Source organism: Lithobates pipiens, unplaced genomic scaffold (genome assembly GCF_037356315.1).
Source record: "Lithobates pipiens isolate NorthernLeopardFrog02 unplaced genomic scaffold, aLitPip1_a1.2 Scaffold_8, whole genome shotgun sequence".
NCBI lineage: Eukaryota > Metazoa > Chordata > Amphibia > Anura > Ranidae > Lithobates > Lithobates pipiens.
In genome coordinates, this window is record NW_027507903.1 from 610422255 (window position 1) to 610441110 (window position 18856).

The 18856-nt window shown below is 42.7% G+C and overlaps 1 protein-coding gene across 1 annotated transcript in view; it reads right to left on the reverse strand.

Annotated features, from left to right (window-relative positions):
- The window catches only part of LOC143962325 (uncharacterized), an 89836-nt gene extending 72037 nt beyond the window's left edge, over positions 1 to 17799 (reverse strand). The window contains exons 1-2 of the mRNA XM_077471625.1: positions 17706 to 17799; positions 13533 to 13862 (exon numbers count right to left, since the gene is read on the reverse strand). Of these exons, the coding sequence (XP_077327751.1) occupies positions 13533 to 13862; positions 17706 to 17799 (424 nt within the window). The remainder of the gene's footprint in view (positions 1 to 13532; positions 13863 to 17705) is intronic.
- Positions 17800 to 18856: the final 1057 nt, after the last annotated feature.

The window sequence follows — 18856 nt, forward strand, 5'->3', positions numbered from 1 at the left end:
CCTCTGCCTGTCATTTTTTAAATGACCCTGTGACAAAAGTCTCTAGAGAAGTGCAGTATGTATGTGGAAGAAGGTATATAACACCCCGCTTCAATCTGTCGTTTATGGGGGCCACTGGTCTATCACACCAGTTATAATACTTTTTTTTTTTTACGTTTGTCACTCTTTGTAGTATCGCTGCAGAACCGCTCAGCAGTCACAATGCTGCACAGTGGAATTGCACTATACTATGCTTTCTATATGTGCAAGTATTTTATACGTGTATTACACACCTATATGCTGCACACCAAATAGTACACCTATACCAGTCCTTACAAGGATCTTTGTGGACCTAGTAGCTAGTGATTTGCAGACTGTACCTCAGTCCCTACACTGATAAAAGACTGCTGCAGAAACCAGCAGTAATCTGCAGCACAGCCCTGCACCAGCACCCTATATATTGTACACCTATACCAGTCCTTACAAGGACCTTTGTGGACCTAGTAGCTAGTGATTTGCAGACTGTCCCTCAGTCTCTACACTGATAAAAGACTGCTGCAGAATAGGGCAGTAATCTGCAGCACAGCCCTGCACCAGCACCCTATATATTTTACACCTATACCAGTCCTTACAAGGACCTTTGTGGACCTAGTAGCTAGTGATTTGCAGACTGTACCTCAGTCCCTACACTGATAAAAGACTGTTGCAGAAGCCAGCAGTAATCTGCAGCACAGCCCTGCACCAGCACCCTATATATTGTACACCTATACCAGTCCTTACAAGAACCTTTGTGGACCTAGTAGCTAGTGATTTGCAGACTGTCCCTCAGTCCCTACACTGATAAAGGACTGCTGCATAATAGGGCAGCAGTCAGCAGCAGTGCACCAGCACCCTATATATTGTACACCTATACCAGTCCTTACAAGGACCTTTGTGGACCTAGTAGCTAGTGATTTGCAGACTGTCCCTCAGTCCCTACACTGATAAAGGACTGCTGCAGAATAGGGCGGTAATCTGCAGCACGGCCCTGCAGCAGCACCCTTTATATTGTACACCTATACCAGTCCATACAGGGACCTTTGTGGACCTAGTAGCTAGTGATTTGCAGACTGTACCTCAGTCCCTACACTGATAAAAGACTGCTGCAGAATAGGGCAGCAGTCAGCAGCAGTGCACCAGCACCCTATATATTGTACACCTATACCAGTCCTTACAAGGACCTTTGTGGACCTAGTAGCTAGTGATTTGCAGACTGTACCTCAGTCCCTATACTGATAAAAGACTGCTGCAGAATAGGGCAGCAGTCAAGTATAATATTCTTTCTATATTTGGAAGAAAGTATATTATATGTGTACAACCCTACTGTACACCTATACCAGTCCTTAAAAGGACCTTTGTGGACCTAATAGTAATAGCTAGTGATTAAACTGACTGTCCCTGCTCCAAACAGCGTTCTGTCCCTACACTGACAAAAGACAGCTGCAGAATCAGTCAGCAGTGCACTCAGCAATCACTAGTACAGCAGTGCACCAGAACCCTATATACTGTACACCTATACCAGTCCTTAAAAGGACCTTTGTGGACCTAATAGTAATAGCTAGCTAGTGATTAAACAGACTGTCCCTACTGCACACAGTGTCCTGTCCCTCCCTACACTGACAAAAGACAGGCTGCTGCAATCACCAGCACAGCAGTGCACTGAACCCTATATACTGTACTACAGCTATACCAGTCCTTAAAATGACTTTTGTGGACCTAATAGCTAGCGATTTGTGTCACTACAGTCTCTCCCTGCTGCACACAGCAACCTCTCCCTACAATGACATAAGACAGAATGTAAAATGGCCGCCAGATCAGGTCTATTTATAAAGTAGGGGGAATGTCCAATTGTCCATGTGCTGAAATGTCTCAAATGGCTGTCCTGTACCCCATGATGGATGTGTCATCATGGGTCAAGGTTCTTTCACACTGTAAACACATATGTCCACCGGGCGAACAGCGGCAATAGTCCGCCGATCGGGCGAATCGCGAACACGCCATATTCGCTGCGAAACGACCACCGGGCGAACAGTTCGGCCATCCCTAATAACACGCTGTCAAACTTTGTTGGTCGGACATTCTAACAGAAAAAATTCCCATGGAGCCCACACACGGTCGGATTATCCGACAACATGGTCCGATCGGACATTTTCCGTCGGAATTTCCTACCGTGTGTACAAGGGCTAATACTGTACTGTTAGAAAATTGGAAGGAGACAGGACACGCAGGATTATACCTTTCCTGACTTGCCACACTCAGCAGCACGGAACAATTATGCCGAAATAGAGACTTATAATAATGGACATTTGGAATGGCCCTCTGGGTATATCTCACCTAGCGAGTCATTGCAAGTGTTATGTCTCAGATATACACCAACATGTACTTATCTCACAATTCACCCACCCATACTCCGGTATTAATGTTCATGTAATTATATATGTCATATTGTTACTTTGTTAACCTTGTTATCTTGGTCCCTGTGGACCTGTTTTCTGAAATAAAAAAATAAAAATAAATCTGCAACAGGAACAAAAATACAAATCTTTGAATCTATAATCAAGTTGCCACACTGAAGCAGGCTACGGATCCAGACCATGAGGGGGAGGAGTCTCGTGTGGCAGCGTGTCCATACCTAGCATGTGCAGGTGTGGATCGGCTCTCCCCTCATGGCGGTAATGCAGCCGTCCCGCCCCGCCTGAAGATGGCTCCGGCGTAATATATCGAGGAGGTTTGCAGCATTAAAGTCAGCAATAACATGGTAAAGTAGCGGAAAAGGGGAAGGAGAAAAAAAAAAAGGAGTTCACGGATGGTGATTATCTGCACTCTACGAATAAGAATTGACTGTCAAAAAAGGAAAAGGAAAGGGCCTTTGTTCTTCTGTTTGCTGGACTCTCTCTTTGTTTTTGTTTTTTTTCTTATCCCTTGTTTATGCAACAACTTGGACGTATGGTAACGTCCTTAAGTAGAGTAAATGTACTGCAAAGAACAAGGTGGGCTATACGGTTGAAGGGGGACTCTGTACATTGAATACTGGTGTTGAATATTTTGCGCTTGTTTGCATTGCCCCTGTGTATTGACTTTCATATAAAAAACTTTCTTAGCTGACGGTTAAAACCAGGACTCAAAAAAAAAAGGGGGGGGGGGGAAATAAATATATTACATATAAATAAATTACAGTAAATTTAGATATAATAATCTGGGAATATACCTTCATATTACCGTAGAGTAAAAGTATATCGGTTTGAGCAAGAAGCACGCGGACAAATGAAGGGTAAGACACCGAAGTCAGGAGCCATTCCTAAATCACCTGTCAGGTCACCTAGAGCCCAGGTGACAGATGCACACCGTAGGGTTTAGGGGTGCACCGCAAGGTTGTGGACCCTATGGCTGACTGCTGCAGACGGGGGACAGATCCCACTGGGGTTAGAGCGTAAGATTCCCCGGGGCGCAGAGTCTAAGAGCCAGCAGGTGTTCACCAGAGCCTCGAGTGGTGAGGATGGACTTGGCTGCCAAGGTCGGGGCCACAAGCAGACAAGAATAGTCGGGTACACGCCAAAAGGTCAGGGTCACAGACAAATAGGGATAGTCAAGACACGCCAAAGTCGGTAACGGAAAACAGTAGCAGAGCACACGGCAGGAAACAGGAAGCTAACACACAAAGGTTCATCAGCAGGATAGGCTAGCAGTGCACAGGTTAATATAGAGTTGTCTGACAGGAGCTAGGGTGGAGCCATGCCAGAGGAAGGAAATAAAAGCAGTCAGGTGAAGCACAGCTGGTCTCTAGAAATGAACACATGCAGACAGGTAAGCAGACGAACTCTATTGCATAACCATGACATCACCCCGGCGGAGCCTGGTTATAAGCCCCGGTTCAATGAATAAATACGTTACACAATCGGGGGGAACCGAGAAACAACAACCAGAAAAACAACAACAAACAAGAAGTTCCCAAGCAGATAAAGATAAAAAGGAAAAGGATAAAAAGGATAAGGAAAAAAGAAAGCAGCAAGCACAAAATAATTCTTTACAGGATCAAGACGAACCGTCAGAGGCAGAGATAGAGCAATTAGCAGAAGTAGAGTATGAAACAGAAGGTACACAGACCTACCCAACTCAACACGAAAACCCCTCATCTTTGCCCACAAAAAAATAAATAAGGACTATGTTTGCAGCGCTGGAAAATTCTATGAAAATGGAAATGGAAAGATTACATAAGAATCTCGCATATATTGGAACGAGTAGAACATATGGAAAAAAAAAAAACAGAAAAAGACGCAAACATAATAAAGAAATTAGAAGCAGAAATAGTATCACTAAAAAAAGCGCATCTAGAACAAGCGTACAAAGTAGAGGACCAGGAAAACAGGGACAGAAGAAAAAACATAAGAATACGTGGAGTCCCGGATATTTTTCAGCGAGAAGATCTAACAGATGTAATAAACAAGATATGCAATCCATTGATGAACAAAGAAACAACAAACCCAATAAATATTGAAAAGGTTTATCGATTAAGGAAACCTAAGGATTTGCCACGGGACACGCCACGGGATATAATAGTGCGTTTTCAAAATGAAGAAGACAAATATCAAATATGGAGGAATATAAGGGCAAATGTACCAATAGAATATGAAGGAAAGATTATACAGATGTTCCAGGACTTATCCCCAGATACCTTAAGGAGAAGAAGATAACTAAAACCGCTATTAGGGGATTTGACTGAGAATGGGGTGCAATATAATTGGGGTTTCCCAGCGTGCCTAATAGGCAGAAAGAATGGTCGGACAGTAAGACTGAGATAGGTTGAAGATATAACAGAATTTTGTAAAAAATTGATGTTCCAATACCAAGGATGTAGACTGGGGGTGGGAGGGGGGGGCGGGGGGGAGGGGGAGATGGCTGGGGGGACGGGTCCCCCTCCCCTCTCCCGTAAGGGGGGAGGGGACGGGGATAAGTGAGTATGGTCGGAGGGGTGTAAAGACTACTCTGTCCAAGTCCCCGGGGGTCGTTTCCCTTCTCTCTATCCCTCTTTCTCTCCCCTCCCCCCCTTTTTACGGGAGGGGGGAGATGGTGGGGGGGATCGGGGCGGAGGTGGGGGAAGGAGAAGATCCTCCTGGCATGTCGGGTAATCGTCTCGCAAGTAATAGGCGAGATGGATGGCGACGTGGCCGAACAGAATTCCACCCTAGGACCTAGGGACAAACGGAACAAGGAGGTTCCTGATAAGAAATCTCAGACCATAGGGTAAAAATTACATCAAATGAGGGGCCAGGGAGGGGGTGGGAACGAAGGAGGGGAAATGCTGTTGGCCCGAATCCATTAAATGAAATAAAAGAGTATATTGATCTGTCGGATGGTAGAACTTAAGATAGTAACATACAACGTCAGAGGAATGAACACAATATTGTACAATATCTTTAAAGAGTTGGAGGGATATTTGGCGGATATTGTTTTTTTACAGGAGACACATTTACCCCTAGACATTAATACCTGGCTAAATACAAGAAGGTTTCCAATCTGGTACTACGCAGATTCCCCGATTAGGGGATCTAGGGGGGTAGCTATTGGAATAGCAAACAATGTTAGATGGTCTTTAGAAGGGATGAAGATAGACCCAGAGGGGAGGTTTCTACTCTTAAAAGGCAACATACTAAAAAAAAATACACATTAGCTAATATCTACTGTCCCAACAAGGGCCCAAAAAAATACCTGAATGGGATTTTGAATATTATAGAGAGCTATAGAGAGCTATAAGGCCAAGTAATATTAGCGGGAGACCTAAACTTTACTATGAATCCTGAATTAGATAGCACGTCAAATGCTTTCCCCCAAGAAATTAAACAACACAGAACATTAAAAAGAAAATTACATACACAACAGCTTGTGGATGCATGGATAATGTGTAATTTGGGCATAAAGGATTACACATATTACTCTACGGTACACGACGTGTACGCGAGATTGGACCATATAGTACTAGATCACGAAATATTGGAAAATGTAATAAAAATACAGATAGGAAACATCACTCTATCGGACCACGCTCCAGTGATAGTCAAAATCAGACAGTGTGAAATGGAGTATAGAAAAGGGACTTGGAGACTCAATGAGGCTCTGATTGAGAACGAGGAAACTGAGAACAGCATTAAAACAGAGATAGAACAATATTTCAAAATAAATGATACAACAGAAGTCTCTAAAGCAACCCTATGGGAAGCACATAAAGCCCTAACTCGAGGCAAATTAATTTCCATAGGTGCTGGAAAAAAAAAAGAAAGCGAAATGAGATTTAATAACCTAAAAAAAGAACTCCAGGAGTTAGAACAAAAACACAAGAGACAACTAGATAAAAATACACACAAGGAGATCATCCAAAAGCGTGCACAATTAAATGACATGATAGAACAGGTGAGAAGAAAAGTGTTCAAAAATGTAGCTAAGGAAAGATAACTGTGGGGGAACAAGACGGGGAAACATTTGGCCAGATTAGCGCGGGAAAAAAAAGCTTCAGATTATATAGAAAAGATTAAAGACGAACATGGGGAACTGAAATTTAGAACATCTGAGATAGCACAGGCTTTTAAAACTTACTATAGAGCCTTATATTCAATTAGAAGCACAGAGACAGAAGAACAGAAGGATAATAGGAAAGCTAAAATCCTAGATTACCTAAGGGACACAGACCTACCTAGAATAATGGAAGAAATGGCCAAAAGCCTGGACGAGCCTATCAAGCCAGATGAAATACATAAAGCAATAAAGGAAACACCGAATGGGAAAAGTCCAGGCCCGGACGGCTTTGCAATTAGGTATTATAAGAAATTCTGGCAGCAATTGGTCCCACAATTATGTAAATATTGGAATAACCTGGGAGAGGATGGGGATATGAGGAAAGAATCGCTATTGGCGAATATAGTAGTTATACCAAAACCAGGCAAAGATAAATCCATTTGTTCTAATTACCGGCCTATAGCGTTGTTGAACACGGACACAAAGCTATATGCGAAGGTATTAGCAACAAGAGTAAAAAATCTGATGCCGGAACTGTAACGGCACCCCTAATATAAAGGGGGTTAACGCCGTTTACGATGTTCCCTCTCCTAGACACACATCCATTCGCTACCAATATCCACAGCTAAACGACCCTTTACTATAGGAGCCGACCCCTCTGGCAAAAGGACGAGACGCACTCTGTCTCTTCTGTAGTAGGAATGACTTTATTAATGAGAAACATTGTAACTTTATACACAATTCAAGGCACATGCTTTAACATGAACAAGGGCCCAGCTCCACCCACACATCCCAAGACGCAACACCTCATCCTGACGTCTGCTAGGCTTCAAACGATCCCACCCAATACACATCTTTTCACAAAGGGTTGGCAGCCAGTCTGTCTGGCACTTTACAATACACACAAGGACAGACTTAAATGAACAATAGAAATGCAAAACAACTTAATTCCTCACAGCAATGATACTTAACCCCCATATACAGTATACATCCAATCTATATACAATGTATATACAGCCTTGAATATGGCTATCACAGACCATATCGGGGTTTTCTTTTATTCACCCTGTGTCCAAAGTGACCCCACTGTCACAGGAACTAATTAACGGGGATCAGGTAGGATTCGTCCCAGGGAGGGAGGGATGAGATAATAGCCTGAGAACTTTGCTACTCATAGGTAAAGATAAGGAAAATAAGCCCCCAATGGTATTAGTATTGATCGATGCCGAGAAGGCATTCGATAGAGTAGATTGTTGTTTTATAACAGAAACTCTTCGGAAAATAGGTCTGGGTTCAAAGATGCTGAAATGGATAAACAATTTATACACACAACCAACAGCTAGACAAGGAGTAAATGGGAGTATGTCATCCACTTTCGAAATGCTAAACGGGACAAGACAGGGATGTCCACTTTCCCCCCTTCTGTACGTGATCACCCTGGAGCCATTATTGGCAAAGATTCGTGAGAACGTCAATATAGGAGGGGTTAAGATGGGGGGAGAAAATCATAAAGTGGCGGCATATGCGGATGACATACTCCTATACATAACAAACCCACGACTGTCCTTACCCAGTTTAATAAAAGAAATAAAGGAATACGGTGCTCTTTCAAATTTTAAAATAAATCCTATAAAAACCGTTATATTGAATATAGGCCTAGATAATAAAGAAGAGAAGATATTACAGCAGGAATTTCCCTTTACTTGGGAAAAAAAGAAATAACATATTTAGGTATAAAAATAACAAAAACGGCCCAGGAATTATATCAAGCTAATTATATTCCACTAGTAAATGAAATCAAAACAGTATTAAGGAAAATAAAAAAGGGATCAATTTCATGGACGGGTAGAATCAATATGTTGAAAATGGTGGTTTTACCAAAAATCACCTACAAACTCCAAATGCTTCCGATTAATATCCCAAATAGTTTCTTTAAAGCAATAAAAACACTTTTTTTTAAATTTATATGGCAAAATAAAAAATCTAGGATAAATTATAATATATTAACTAGAAAAAAAAAAGCGGGGGGATGGCATTGCCGGACACTTATAGATATTATCTTGCAATAACTTTGGCGAGATTGGTGGAGTGGGCTAACGTAGGCAAGACGAAGAGGTGGGTAAAAATGGAAGAATCACTTATAGGTACACAATTACAAAAAAATATTTGGATCCCGCCAAAATTTAGAATAGGTAGTAATAAGGCTCACGAAAAAGAGTAAAACTTGCGCTTGGTAAAAATTTGTTGATATGGGAAAAAATTCAATTAAGAAAATAGCAGCTAAGCACAAAAAACCAGATACTAGGTCTAAATAACAGAAATGTGGGAAACAGTGCAGCGCTTAATATATAACACGTGACTGTATATAGTGAAACAGTAGATCAGGGAAAAAAAACTTTCAAAGGTAATGTTGCCAAAGAGTAAAACATCAATGATAAACAATACACATGTGCATGTTGTGCAATAAACAAAAAAGCAAAAATTGGGTTATTAAACCAAAGATCTGAAAAATGGTCAAAAAAAACACTTTTAGAAGGACCAATAGTTATTTAGACCACAGCTTAATGCTGTGAAGCACAAACTTGTGATTAAGTGAGGAAAATAAACAACAAAATTGGAAACAAATCAAAACAAATCCCATGCTTTGGATAAATGAAGTGATTTACAAGGCCCCATATATGTGAAGATAAAAGTTCATTAAGTGGAACGTGAATGAAACTTTATAGTTGAACGTGAATGAAACTTTAAAGTTGGTCCCAGGTATCACTGGTGTAGGTGCTTGACCACGTGAATTCTTTCACTGTACAGTTTAAGTAAGTAATAAAGGCTTACCAGAGCCACCTTTAGTGTGCGCAGATACGAGCTCCCCAACGATTGGGATCGGACAAGATCGTTCCTCCGACGCTCCTCGTGTGAATGGATGACTCGAATCACCTTTGCGGGTCGGAAGGTAAAGAATGACCCACACCTTCGGGTGTTCCTTGAACGTCGTCCGTTCCGGTCCGTTCGAAAATGTTTAAGTTGGCGTGTCACCAAATGGATGAAAAAGGAAAAAAGCGCCCAATCGTGTGATAAAGTCTAAAACAAGTGTACTTTATTTTCCAACCAAATAGACGTTGAAAGATACAAATGACTCAATGGAGTCGTATAAAATTGAACGAAGAGAATTGCTAGCAAAAATATAAAATCAAGCAGATAAAGATAGCACGAGATGTAGACGCATCTACCCGACGATCGTTTCGTCACAGATTGACGTCATCAGGGGTACGCCCACACCCTCGTGCTAGAGGTTTAAATAGCCTATGGGTGAGTAATAAGGCTCACGAAATCACTTTAATGACACTTAAATTATGGGATGCACTACACCGGAGAAATAAATGGGTATATAACTCTCCATTAATTCCACTAGAGGGCACAGATTTTTTTATTCCAGGAAGGGGCACACAATTAGGTAAACAAATGAAAAATGCACAATTAAAGGATATCACTTGTGGAGGGGATTTAATGTCAAAACAAGATATAATAAAGAAGCATAGTTGGCAAAATCTAAAACAATGGGAATACCTACAGATTCAACATTTCGTTAACTCAATCCCAAAACCTATAAGGGACGAGAATACTTTAACTCCAATAGAAAAACTTTGTAATTCCAAGGTAAAAGTAAAGCACTGTATGTCAAGAGTATACGAAATTCTTTCAGAAATAGAGGTACGAGAATGTATACCAGCTATAGCAAAATGGGAACAGGATATGAGTATAAAAGTAGACGAGATACAGTTGGTGGAGGCAGTGCATAGACATGTATCGGACACAACGTCTATCGAAGTTAACTATAAGTGTACGATGAGATGGCATATGACACCTGATAGAATACATAGAATAGACCCCTCTAGATCCATACAGTGTTGGAGAGAATGCAAACTACTCAGAACAACATATCACATATGGTGGGAATGTCCAGAGATAAAGCAATATTGGCATAAAATATTAGATCACATAGAAATAATAACAGGGGAAAAAATACTATATTGTCCAAAGGAATGTCTGTTTTATGGGGTAGAGGAAAAAGGTGGTAACCAATATATAAAAAAAAAAATAGACCAAAAGAGAAAAAAAATAAGATTGATACCCATTTTGCTCAATGCGGCAAAAGCTTTGATACCCAAAAACAAGTAAAAAAAACCCCAATTAGAGAATGGATACAGAGAATTGAATTTATTAACAATATGGAATACTTAATCAAAATGGAAAATAATCAAATGAACAGATACTGGGCAACATGAGAAAAGTGGAGATCATTCAAAAAGACTGAAAACTACATCCAGGCATTAGCAGAATAAGCAGAGGATGGCGGGCCAACAGAACGTGGGGTAGATGGGAGGGGGGGGGGGATAGGGGATATAAGGGTTAGAGGGTGGGAGATAAGATGAAAGTAGAATGTAATTAAGCTGAAAATATACGGATTGTATAAGACAGTCTTTTCTTTGTTTGTAGTTCATTCTTCTTTTGTCTATTTTAAAAAATGTATTCAATTTAAATAAAAAAAAAAAGTTGCCACACTGAAGTATTAGAATCCAAGGTAAGATTTTATTCCAAACATCAATTGGGTATAACGTACAGCTGCTACCGAGTACTACTTGACAACATACCACATTAAAATTATACAGTATATCACTTCTAGCCCGCATGAACAGTCCTCATACTTTCAGAAGCCCTGATGCAAGGGGTGATATGTGACCACTGAAACGATTTGGCTCTTATACCCAATTTATGATTGAAAAAAAAACCTCCCTTGGCGCTTTGATTATAGATTCAAAGATTTGTATTTCTGTTCCTGTTGCTGATTTTACCTCACTCCCTGTTAGTCCGTAGGGTTCAATATTGAGTTGGCCCACCCTTTGCAGCTATAACAGCTTCAACTCTTCTGGGAAGGCCGTCCACAAGGTTTAGGAGTGTGTCTATGGGAATGTTTGACCATTCTTCCAGAAGCACATTTGTGAGGTCTCCGCCTTAATACATCCCAAAGGTTCTATCGGGTTGAGGTCAGGACTCTGTGCAGGCCAGTCAAGTTCCTCCACCCCAAACTCGCACATCCATGTCTTTATGGACCTTGCTTTGTGCACTGGTCCAAATCATATAGTGTAGGGGAGATTATGGTTTGGGGTTGTTTTTCAGGGGTTGGGCTTGGCCCCTTAGTTCCAGTGCAGAGATATTTTGGATAATTTCATGCTCCCAACTTTGTGGGAACAGTTTGGGGATGGTCCCTTCCTGTTCCAACATGACTGCGCACCAGTGCACAAAGCAAGGTCCATAAAGACACGGATGAGTGAGTTTGGACTGGAGGAACTTGACTGGCCTGCACACAGTCCTGACCTCAATCCGATAGAACACCTGTGCCTTTGCGGAGCCTGCGTGCCAGGCCTTCTAATCCAACATTATTATATAAGAAAAAGTGTTGCGCTAAAGTTAAAAAAAAACGAAAAAGTGTCACAAATGTGACCTATGTGTTTTGCCAAATATAAATTCTGACAATTAATTAACAACATCAAAACATAATTGGTGCACTAGAAATATAAACATATATATGAAAACAGAGTCCTTTCGTGGAAAGTCGAATGCAATCCCCCTTAGTGCAAGATAAAGAGATGAAAATGTCCTTCAATCCATAGGGATATTGAGTATAAACACCCTGGTGCCAACACCGCCACCCAAGACAGATGTAAGCTTACCGACTCCTATTGACCCAAGCGAGCATACGCTCCAAAGGTCAGATGCGCTTTAATGTCGTGCCACTGAAGGGCGTCCAGGCCGGAAAGTATTGAGACTTGAAATGCTGAAAATCACTTCTCAAGCCAAGTTGAACACGAAGCCAATAATCACAGAACAGGTCACACTCCCCAAAACGGACCATGCAGGACGAAAAAATGGGGCCAAATAGCGTAATTCCCAAAAATTTGTAATTCCAAAAATTCCCAAAAGTTTGTTCATTTTTGTTTCATTCGTTTTTTTTTCAGAATTTCAGAAATTTGGAAATTCTGAAAATTGGAAATTTCGTGAATTTTCAAATTTAGATTTTTCGGATTTCTGAATTTCAGTATTTCGAATTTCCGGATTTTCGAATTTCCAGATTTCTGCATTTCCGGAATATCCGAATTTTCGGAACTCAGAATTTCTGAATTTTTGGATTTTTGGAATTCGGGAATTCAAAGATTTGAAAGTCCAAAAATTTTAAAATCTGAAAAAAAAGAAAATCAGTTTAATTAATAACTAACTATTAAATTAACGAGTACGAATTTATCCAAAGTTATGAATTATCTAAAATAACAAATGCGGCATCTAAACAAATGGAACAAATTAATAATAAATAATAATAATAAAACATTTTTTTTATAATTATTAGATCGTTACGTTCCATTTGATTAGATGCAGCATTTGTTATTTCAGATAATTTAATTCGTAACTTCGGATAAATTCATACTCGTTACGTTCACTAACAGACAAATTTGAAAGGGAATTCCAATACCTATAATTTAATAGTTAGTTATTATTTAGAATTAAACAGATTTTCTTTTTTTTCTGACTTTCGAATTTCCGAATTTCCGAAAATTCTGAATTCCGAAATTGCGAAATGCCGAAATTCGAAAATTCGGAAATCCGAAAATCGGAAATTTCAAATTCGGAAAGCCGAAAATTAGAAATTCGGAAATTCGTAATTTCGGAAATTCGTAATTTCGGAAATTCGTAATTTCGCTAATTTTGAAATCCGGAAATTGAAAAATTGGGAAGTTCGGAATTAACGAATTTGTAAAAATTTGTTAAAAAACGAATTTAGAACTAAATGAATTGCACATGTCTAGGAGTGAGTGGAAAACTTTCTTACTAAAAAAAAAAAAACCTGACGAGGGCTCTACTTCTTCCCTACCCAATTCAAAATGAAAAAAAGTTTTGGTTAGATATACACTTTAATCAGAGATTAGGAAGGAAAGAATAATGTTCTGTATTTGTACCTGCAACAACCAGCCTTGTAAATTGTTTGCTTTCCAGTGTTGCTTTTGCGGTAGAGATGACACAGCAATAACTTCTCTGATCAGTTACATAAAGATTACGAATGCGCAGCGAGACGTCTTGAGTAAAATTGACCAAAGAGTACCGACTATTTTGCTGTGCGTTACTCCATTCATATATGGGTATATGAGTACAGTAATGACGTTCTCTGTCTGCATAATACCAGGTGACCTTTGTAACATCCGAGGTGTTCTTGGAGTAATAACACGGGATGGTGACTTCTTCTCTAGAAACCGCCATTGCTTCATCCAGCTGAGTGATATAATCTGTACCTAAACAAAGAAAATAGATTAGAGGAGTGTGTGTATGTATATATATATATATATATATATGTATGGACGATCCGGGGTGATTAGGTTCAAGTGGTGCATGCAATTTTTCCAGAAACGTGCCACTCCAGACTGCGTTTTTAGGTTATGGCAGCCCACTTTTATTGAAAGGAAATGAAAAAGTTCAAACAAACAGTAATTTTCCCTTGCAGGGGGTTCCACTATCACTGTATAAACAAACGATAACTTCCTGGCTTACTCAATGTCAGCTGCTTGCTGCTAAGTAATAAAGACCCCAGGTGAAGAAACTGTCAAGGGAAAGACGGCTTACTTGCTGCATGTGCTTTCACCTGTGACTACTGCAGACAGTCCAATAAATGTGATTGAAAATGTACTGTCAAGTGACCCCAGATTGTATGTCAATGTAATGTGACTATATTCAAAACAAAAACTACAAGGGACTTATGGACTTTACAGGCACGAGTAAGGAAAAATAGTTTATTAATATTAGCAAATTTTATTAATACAAAGACATATAAAAATTAAAAAAGCCAGAACTAAAAAAGTTAATTGGCTAATTTGACCAATCTCAGCATAGGATATAACCAACGTGTGTTCACAAATTACAAACAAAATATTAAACTAGGCTTGATGTCCATAGTTATAGTATCATAGACTAGAACATGGTATATATCCAGATGGTAGAAATGCTGGTATTGATTCCATGCCCGACATGTTTCGCTTCATAGATAACGCTTCTTCTGGGGCTCAATTAATTGGTTCTTAAAAACAGAGAAACGTAACCCTTTAAATTGGGAACTAACGGCCAGGTATAGGCTGCCAAAATGTCAGAAGGGGTACAGCAGTTGTAACAGCCAGAGAACTAGGTCAAAATCCGCTCCGGCTAATATAATAATGCCCAATAAACCATAATCAATAAATAATGTATAGGATCCTCCTCGAAGATACTTTGAGGAAAAAAAGGCAAGCCAGGCAGGGGTAAATGTTTGAACCAAACATAGATTCTGGTAGCTGTTGCCTACTAGATCTGAGGACAAATTTCCATACGCTGGTCACGCCGTCAGGGGAGAGAGACAGCAACAGGGAATCCCACATAACTGAAAAAAAAGGGCAACAATTTTGAAAAAAACACATTATTTTTTACTTTTTCACATTGCATTGCATTGATGCATTGATTACTGTGTAAATGGGACTGGCAGGGAAGGGGTCAACCACTAGGTGCCGTTGTAGGGGTTAAGTGTGTCCTATGGAGTGATTCTAACTGTGGGGGGGGGGAGTGATTCTAGGTGGTGCTGTAGGGGTTAACTGTGTTGTAGGGAGGGATTTTAACTATGGGGGGAGGGGCTGTGTGTGACACGACACTGACACACTCAGGGAGCTGTGATCAGTGTCATTAGGCAGAACGAGGAAATGTTTTTTTACATTAGCATTTCCCCGTTCTTCCTCTCCGTGAGACGATCGCGGGTGTCGCGTTTCGGCGAAGACGGCAACAGCGGCAGCAGTGACAGAAGACCGGGCCACTGCTTGTAAAAGAGCTAGAAGAAGGCGCGGTGGCCCGGCAAGAAGAACCGAAGAGGGGGACAAGACCCCCCAAGAGGGGGACAAGACCCCCGAAGTCGGAAGAACAGGGCGGCGGCGAAGAAGAAAGCTGGGCTCCTCCCCTAGTAAAAGACCTAGCAGAAGATAGCGGAAGAGTCCAGCAAGAAGACCCTCCAAGACGGAAGAAGACCCCCGGAGCTGTGCAATAAACTATTTTAACCCTTGTGTGTTGTGTTTTTTTTTTTTTACATTTTTTTCACAGGTGAATGGGTAGAGGTACATTGTACCCCATACTCATTCTCATGGGGTGGGGGGCCGGTATCCGGGGGCCCCCTTATTAAAGGGGGCTCAGAGGTGGAGCAGCGGGTATCGACAACGGAGGATGCGGTGCGGGACCATGCTGGTGACCTCCATACCCTGAAGGCCAGAGTCAAGGCCCTGGAGACCCGCGCGGAGGACGCTGAGAACCAGAATCGGTGCAATAATCGGCGCATCGTTGGCCTTCCGGAGGGCTCTGAAGGTAATGACCCTGTTACCTTTATAGAACGCCTGCTTAAGGAGCTTCTGCCGAGGGCCCATTTCTCTCCCTTTTTTACGGTCGAACAGGCTCACCGTATGCCGGCTACACGTGGCCCATCAGGCGCTCCACCCCGCACCTTTATCTTTAAACTGTTGCATTACAAGGACAGGGATGTGGTGCTGCGGGAGGCTAGGGCGCTTCAGGAACTTAAGTTTGAAAATGCAAGGCTAATTACATTCCCTGACTACTCCATGGAGACACAGCGCCAACGCAAGTCATTTGATGCGGTCCGAGCCAGGCTGCGCTCAAAGGGGTTGAAATATAGTATGCTCTTCCCGGCCCGACTGCGAGTGGAAGATGGGGAGACGGTAAGATTTTTTACCTCCCCGGCAGAGGCCTCCTCGTGGATTGAAACAGTGCGGAGGCACTGACCTACCAGTAACCTGAACTTTGTTGCCACTCAGCTGGCCACTTGGACATATCCTGATACCCTGTTTGCTTGGGGACCTTGGTGGGGTAGGGGGCAAGTTGACTGAAACCTGTGGAGGGGCGGCCTGGACTGGCTATTGTGGATTCCCCCCTTTTTTTTGGCCCACGCCACCTGCTCTGCTGTGCCAGTTGCCCTCACGAGGACCCCGGTGCTGCCGTGCCTCCGGCCCTTTGGAGTTGCGGAACTGGACATTGCTGCTGCCTTGTAGGCGTGCGCCCCCCCGGGCCTTCTCATCCCCCTTGTCAAGTTAGTCACCCTTGCTGTACCAGCATGCTGAACTAGGTTGGCACTCTGCCAGCCGCTTTGACGTCTCCTGTTATCCTGTTTGTTTGGGGGTCCTGAAGGGGTGGGGGACGAGTTGACTGCAACCTGTTGAGGGGAGGCCTGGTCTAGCTTGTCTCCAATTGTGGTTTGCCTTATCTCCGGAATTCACCATCTGCCCTACTGAGCCAGTTCTTTTTCTGAGGCCTCCATGTTACAGTACCCCTGGCCCCTTGGATCTGTGGACCTGGCTGTGGAGGCCGCCTTGTGGGCGAGTTGCCCCCGTGCCCTTCCATTCCCCTTGCCAAGTTTGTAACCTAAGCCTAATGCCCCCGGCCTCGGCCGGGAGAATTGTTTGCAATGACTTGCCGGACTCCGTTCCCGCTCCATGTACTGTACCTCAGAGGACGGGACTCTAGTGCCCTCTTGTAGTGCATGTCCCCACGGGGGCCTGTTGCCCCTTTTTGGTTTGGGAGTGAAGCCCCCTCCGGGTTGGGTGGGGGGTGGGGGTTGGGTTTGGGGTTTATGTTTTGTTCCAACATGTTGGTGTTCGTGTGAGTCAGCTTGGTATATGTCATAACTGTTTTATGTCGTACATTGAAATTGTATTACAGCAGGTACGAAGTGGCGGTGCGGTGGGAGCTCGATCAAGATCTATAGAGTGGTATGTGGAGCTCAATGTCTTCCCGTAAAATTGTATCCCGGAACATCAGGGGCCTGAACTCTAAGATTAAGAGGTCACTGGTGTTCCAGTTTTTGCAAAAGCACTCTCCCCACGTTTGTATTTTGCAGGAGACACACCTAACAGGGGGCAGGGTGATGAGTTTACGCAGAAATTGGGTGGGCCACGCCTATCACTCGACCTATTCGAACTTAGCGAGGGGAGTGAGTATCCTTATACGTAAGTCTCTATCTTTTCAACTTTTGGCCCTGGAGGTGGACCCGATGGGGAGGTTTGTTATCATCCATGCTAATATTATGTCCCTGGAGGTGGTGTTGGTGGGTTTGTACATACCTCCACCGGCCTTGGTGTCTTTATTATACCAGATTGTGACAAAACTCACGCAATATGCCACGGATAATATCTTGCTGATGGGGGACTTTAACATGGTCCCGGACCCCGCAATGGACAGACTGTCGCAGTCCTCTAGCACTACTGCGGCACTGAGGGACACCCCCAGCTGAGGGCATTTACCTGCCACTCAGCGACGTACAAAACGTTTTCCAGAATTGACCTGGTGTAGTGGGGGGTCCTGTCCTTTCTAAGGTGAGGGACATCTTCATTTTACCCAGGGGGATCTCAGATCATGCCCCAGTCTCCCTGACGCTGGAATTATCCTGCCCCCCTCAGAGAGCCTTTGGCACCTCTCAAGGTTTTGGCTCACTGACCCACGGATAGCTATACCGGGTAAGGCGGATATTGCTGCTTTCTGGAACATGCGGGATAGAGATGTCCCCATTCCGGACACTTGGGATGCCTTCAAAGTTTGTATGCGTGGGCAATTTCAAGCTCACATTGGTGGGGTTCGTAGGGAAGCTAGGAGAGACCTTCTGGAAGCTGAGGATAGGGTTCGATTTATGAAGTATAGATATGTTAGTGATCGTACGCCTCAGGCGTACTCCTGTTTCAGGGAAGCTCTGAGAGATGTTAACCTTCTACGAGCCTCTGCCACAAAAATCCGTTTACTCCATCAGAGCCAGAGAATTTTTGAGCAGGGCGAGCGTAATGGTAGACTGTTGGCATGGTTGTCCAGAGAGCATTCCTCCCCGGTCTCGATCTCGCGTATTCAGTCACCCGATGGGGAAGTTCTAACTGATCCGTCTCAGATCAATGCTAGATTTGCCTCTTACTATCAGGATCTTTATAGCTTTAGAGCCCGGTATACAGAGAAGGAACTGAGTCTCTATTTGGATCAAGTGGACCTGCCATGTCTTACCGACGTGGCGAGGGAAGCTCTAGATCCCCTGACACTGTCAGAAGTCCAAAGAGCTGTCAAATCATCATTGCAGGGGGGGAAAACGCCAGGTCCGGACGGGTTCCCCGCTAGGTTTTTTAAGGACTATGTGGAAGATATTCTACCCATCTTTAGAGAGGTCCTGTTGAAGGCGCGGGACAGTTGGGTGCTTCCTGGGACGATGTCGGAGGCGGTTATTGTAGTCCTCCCT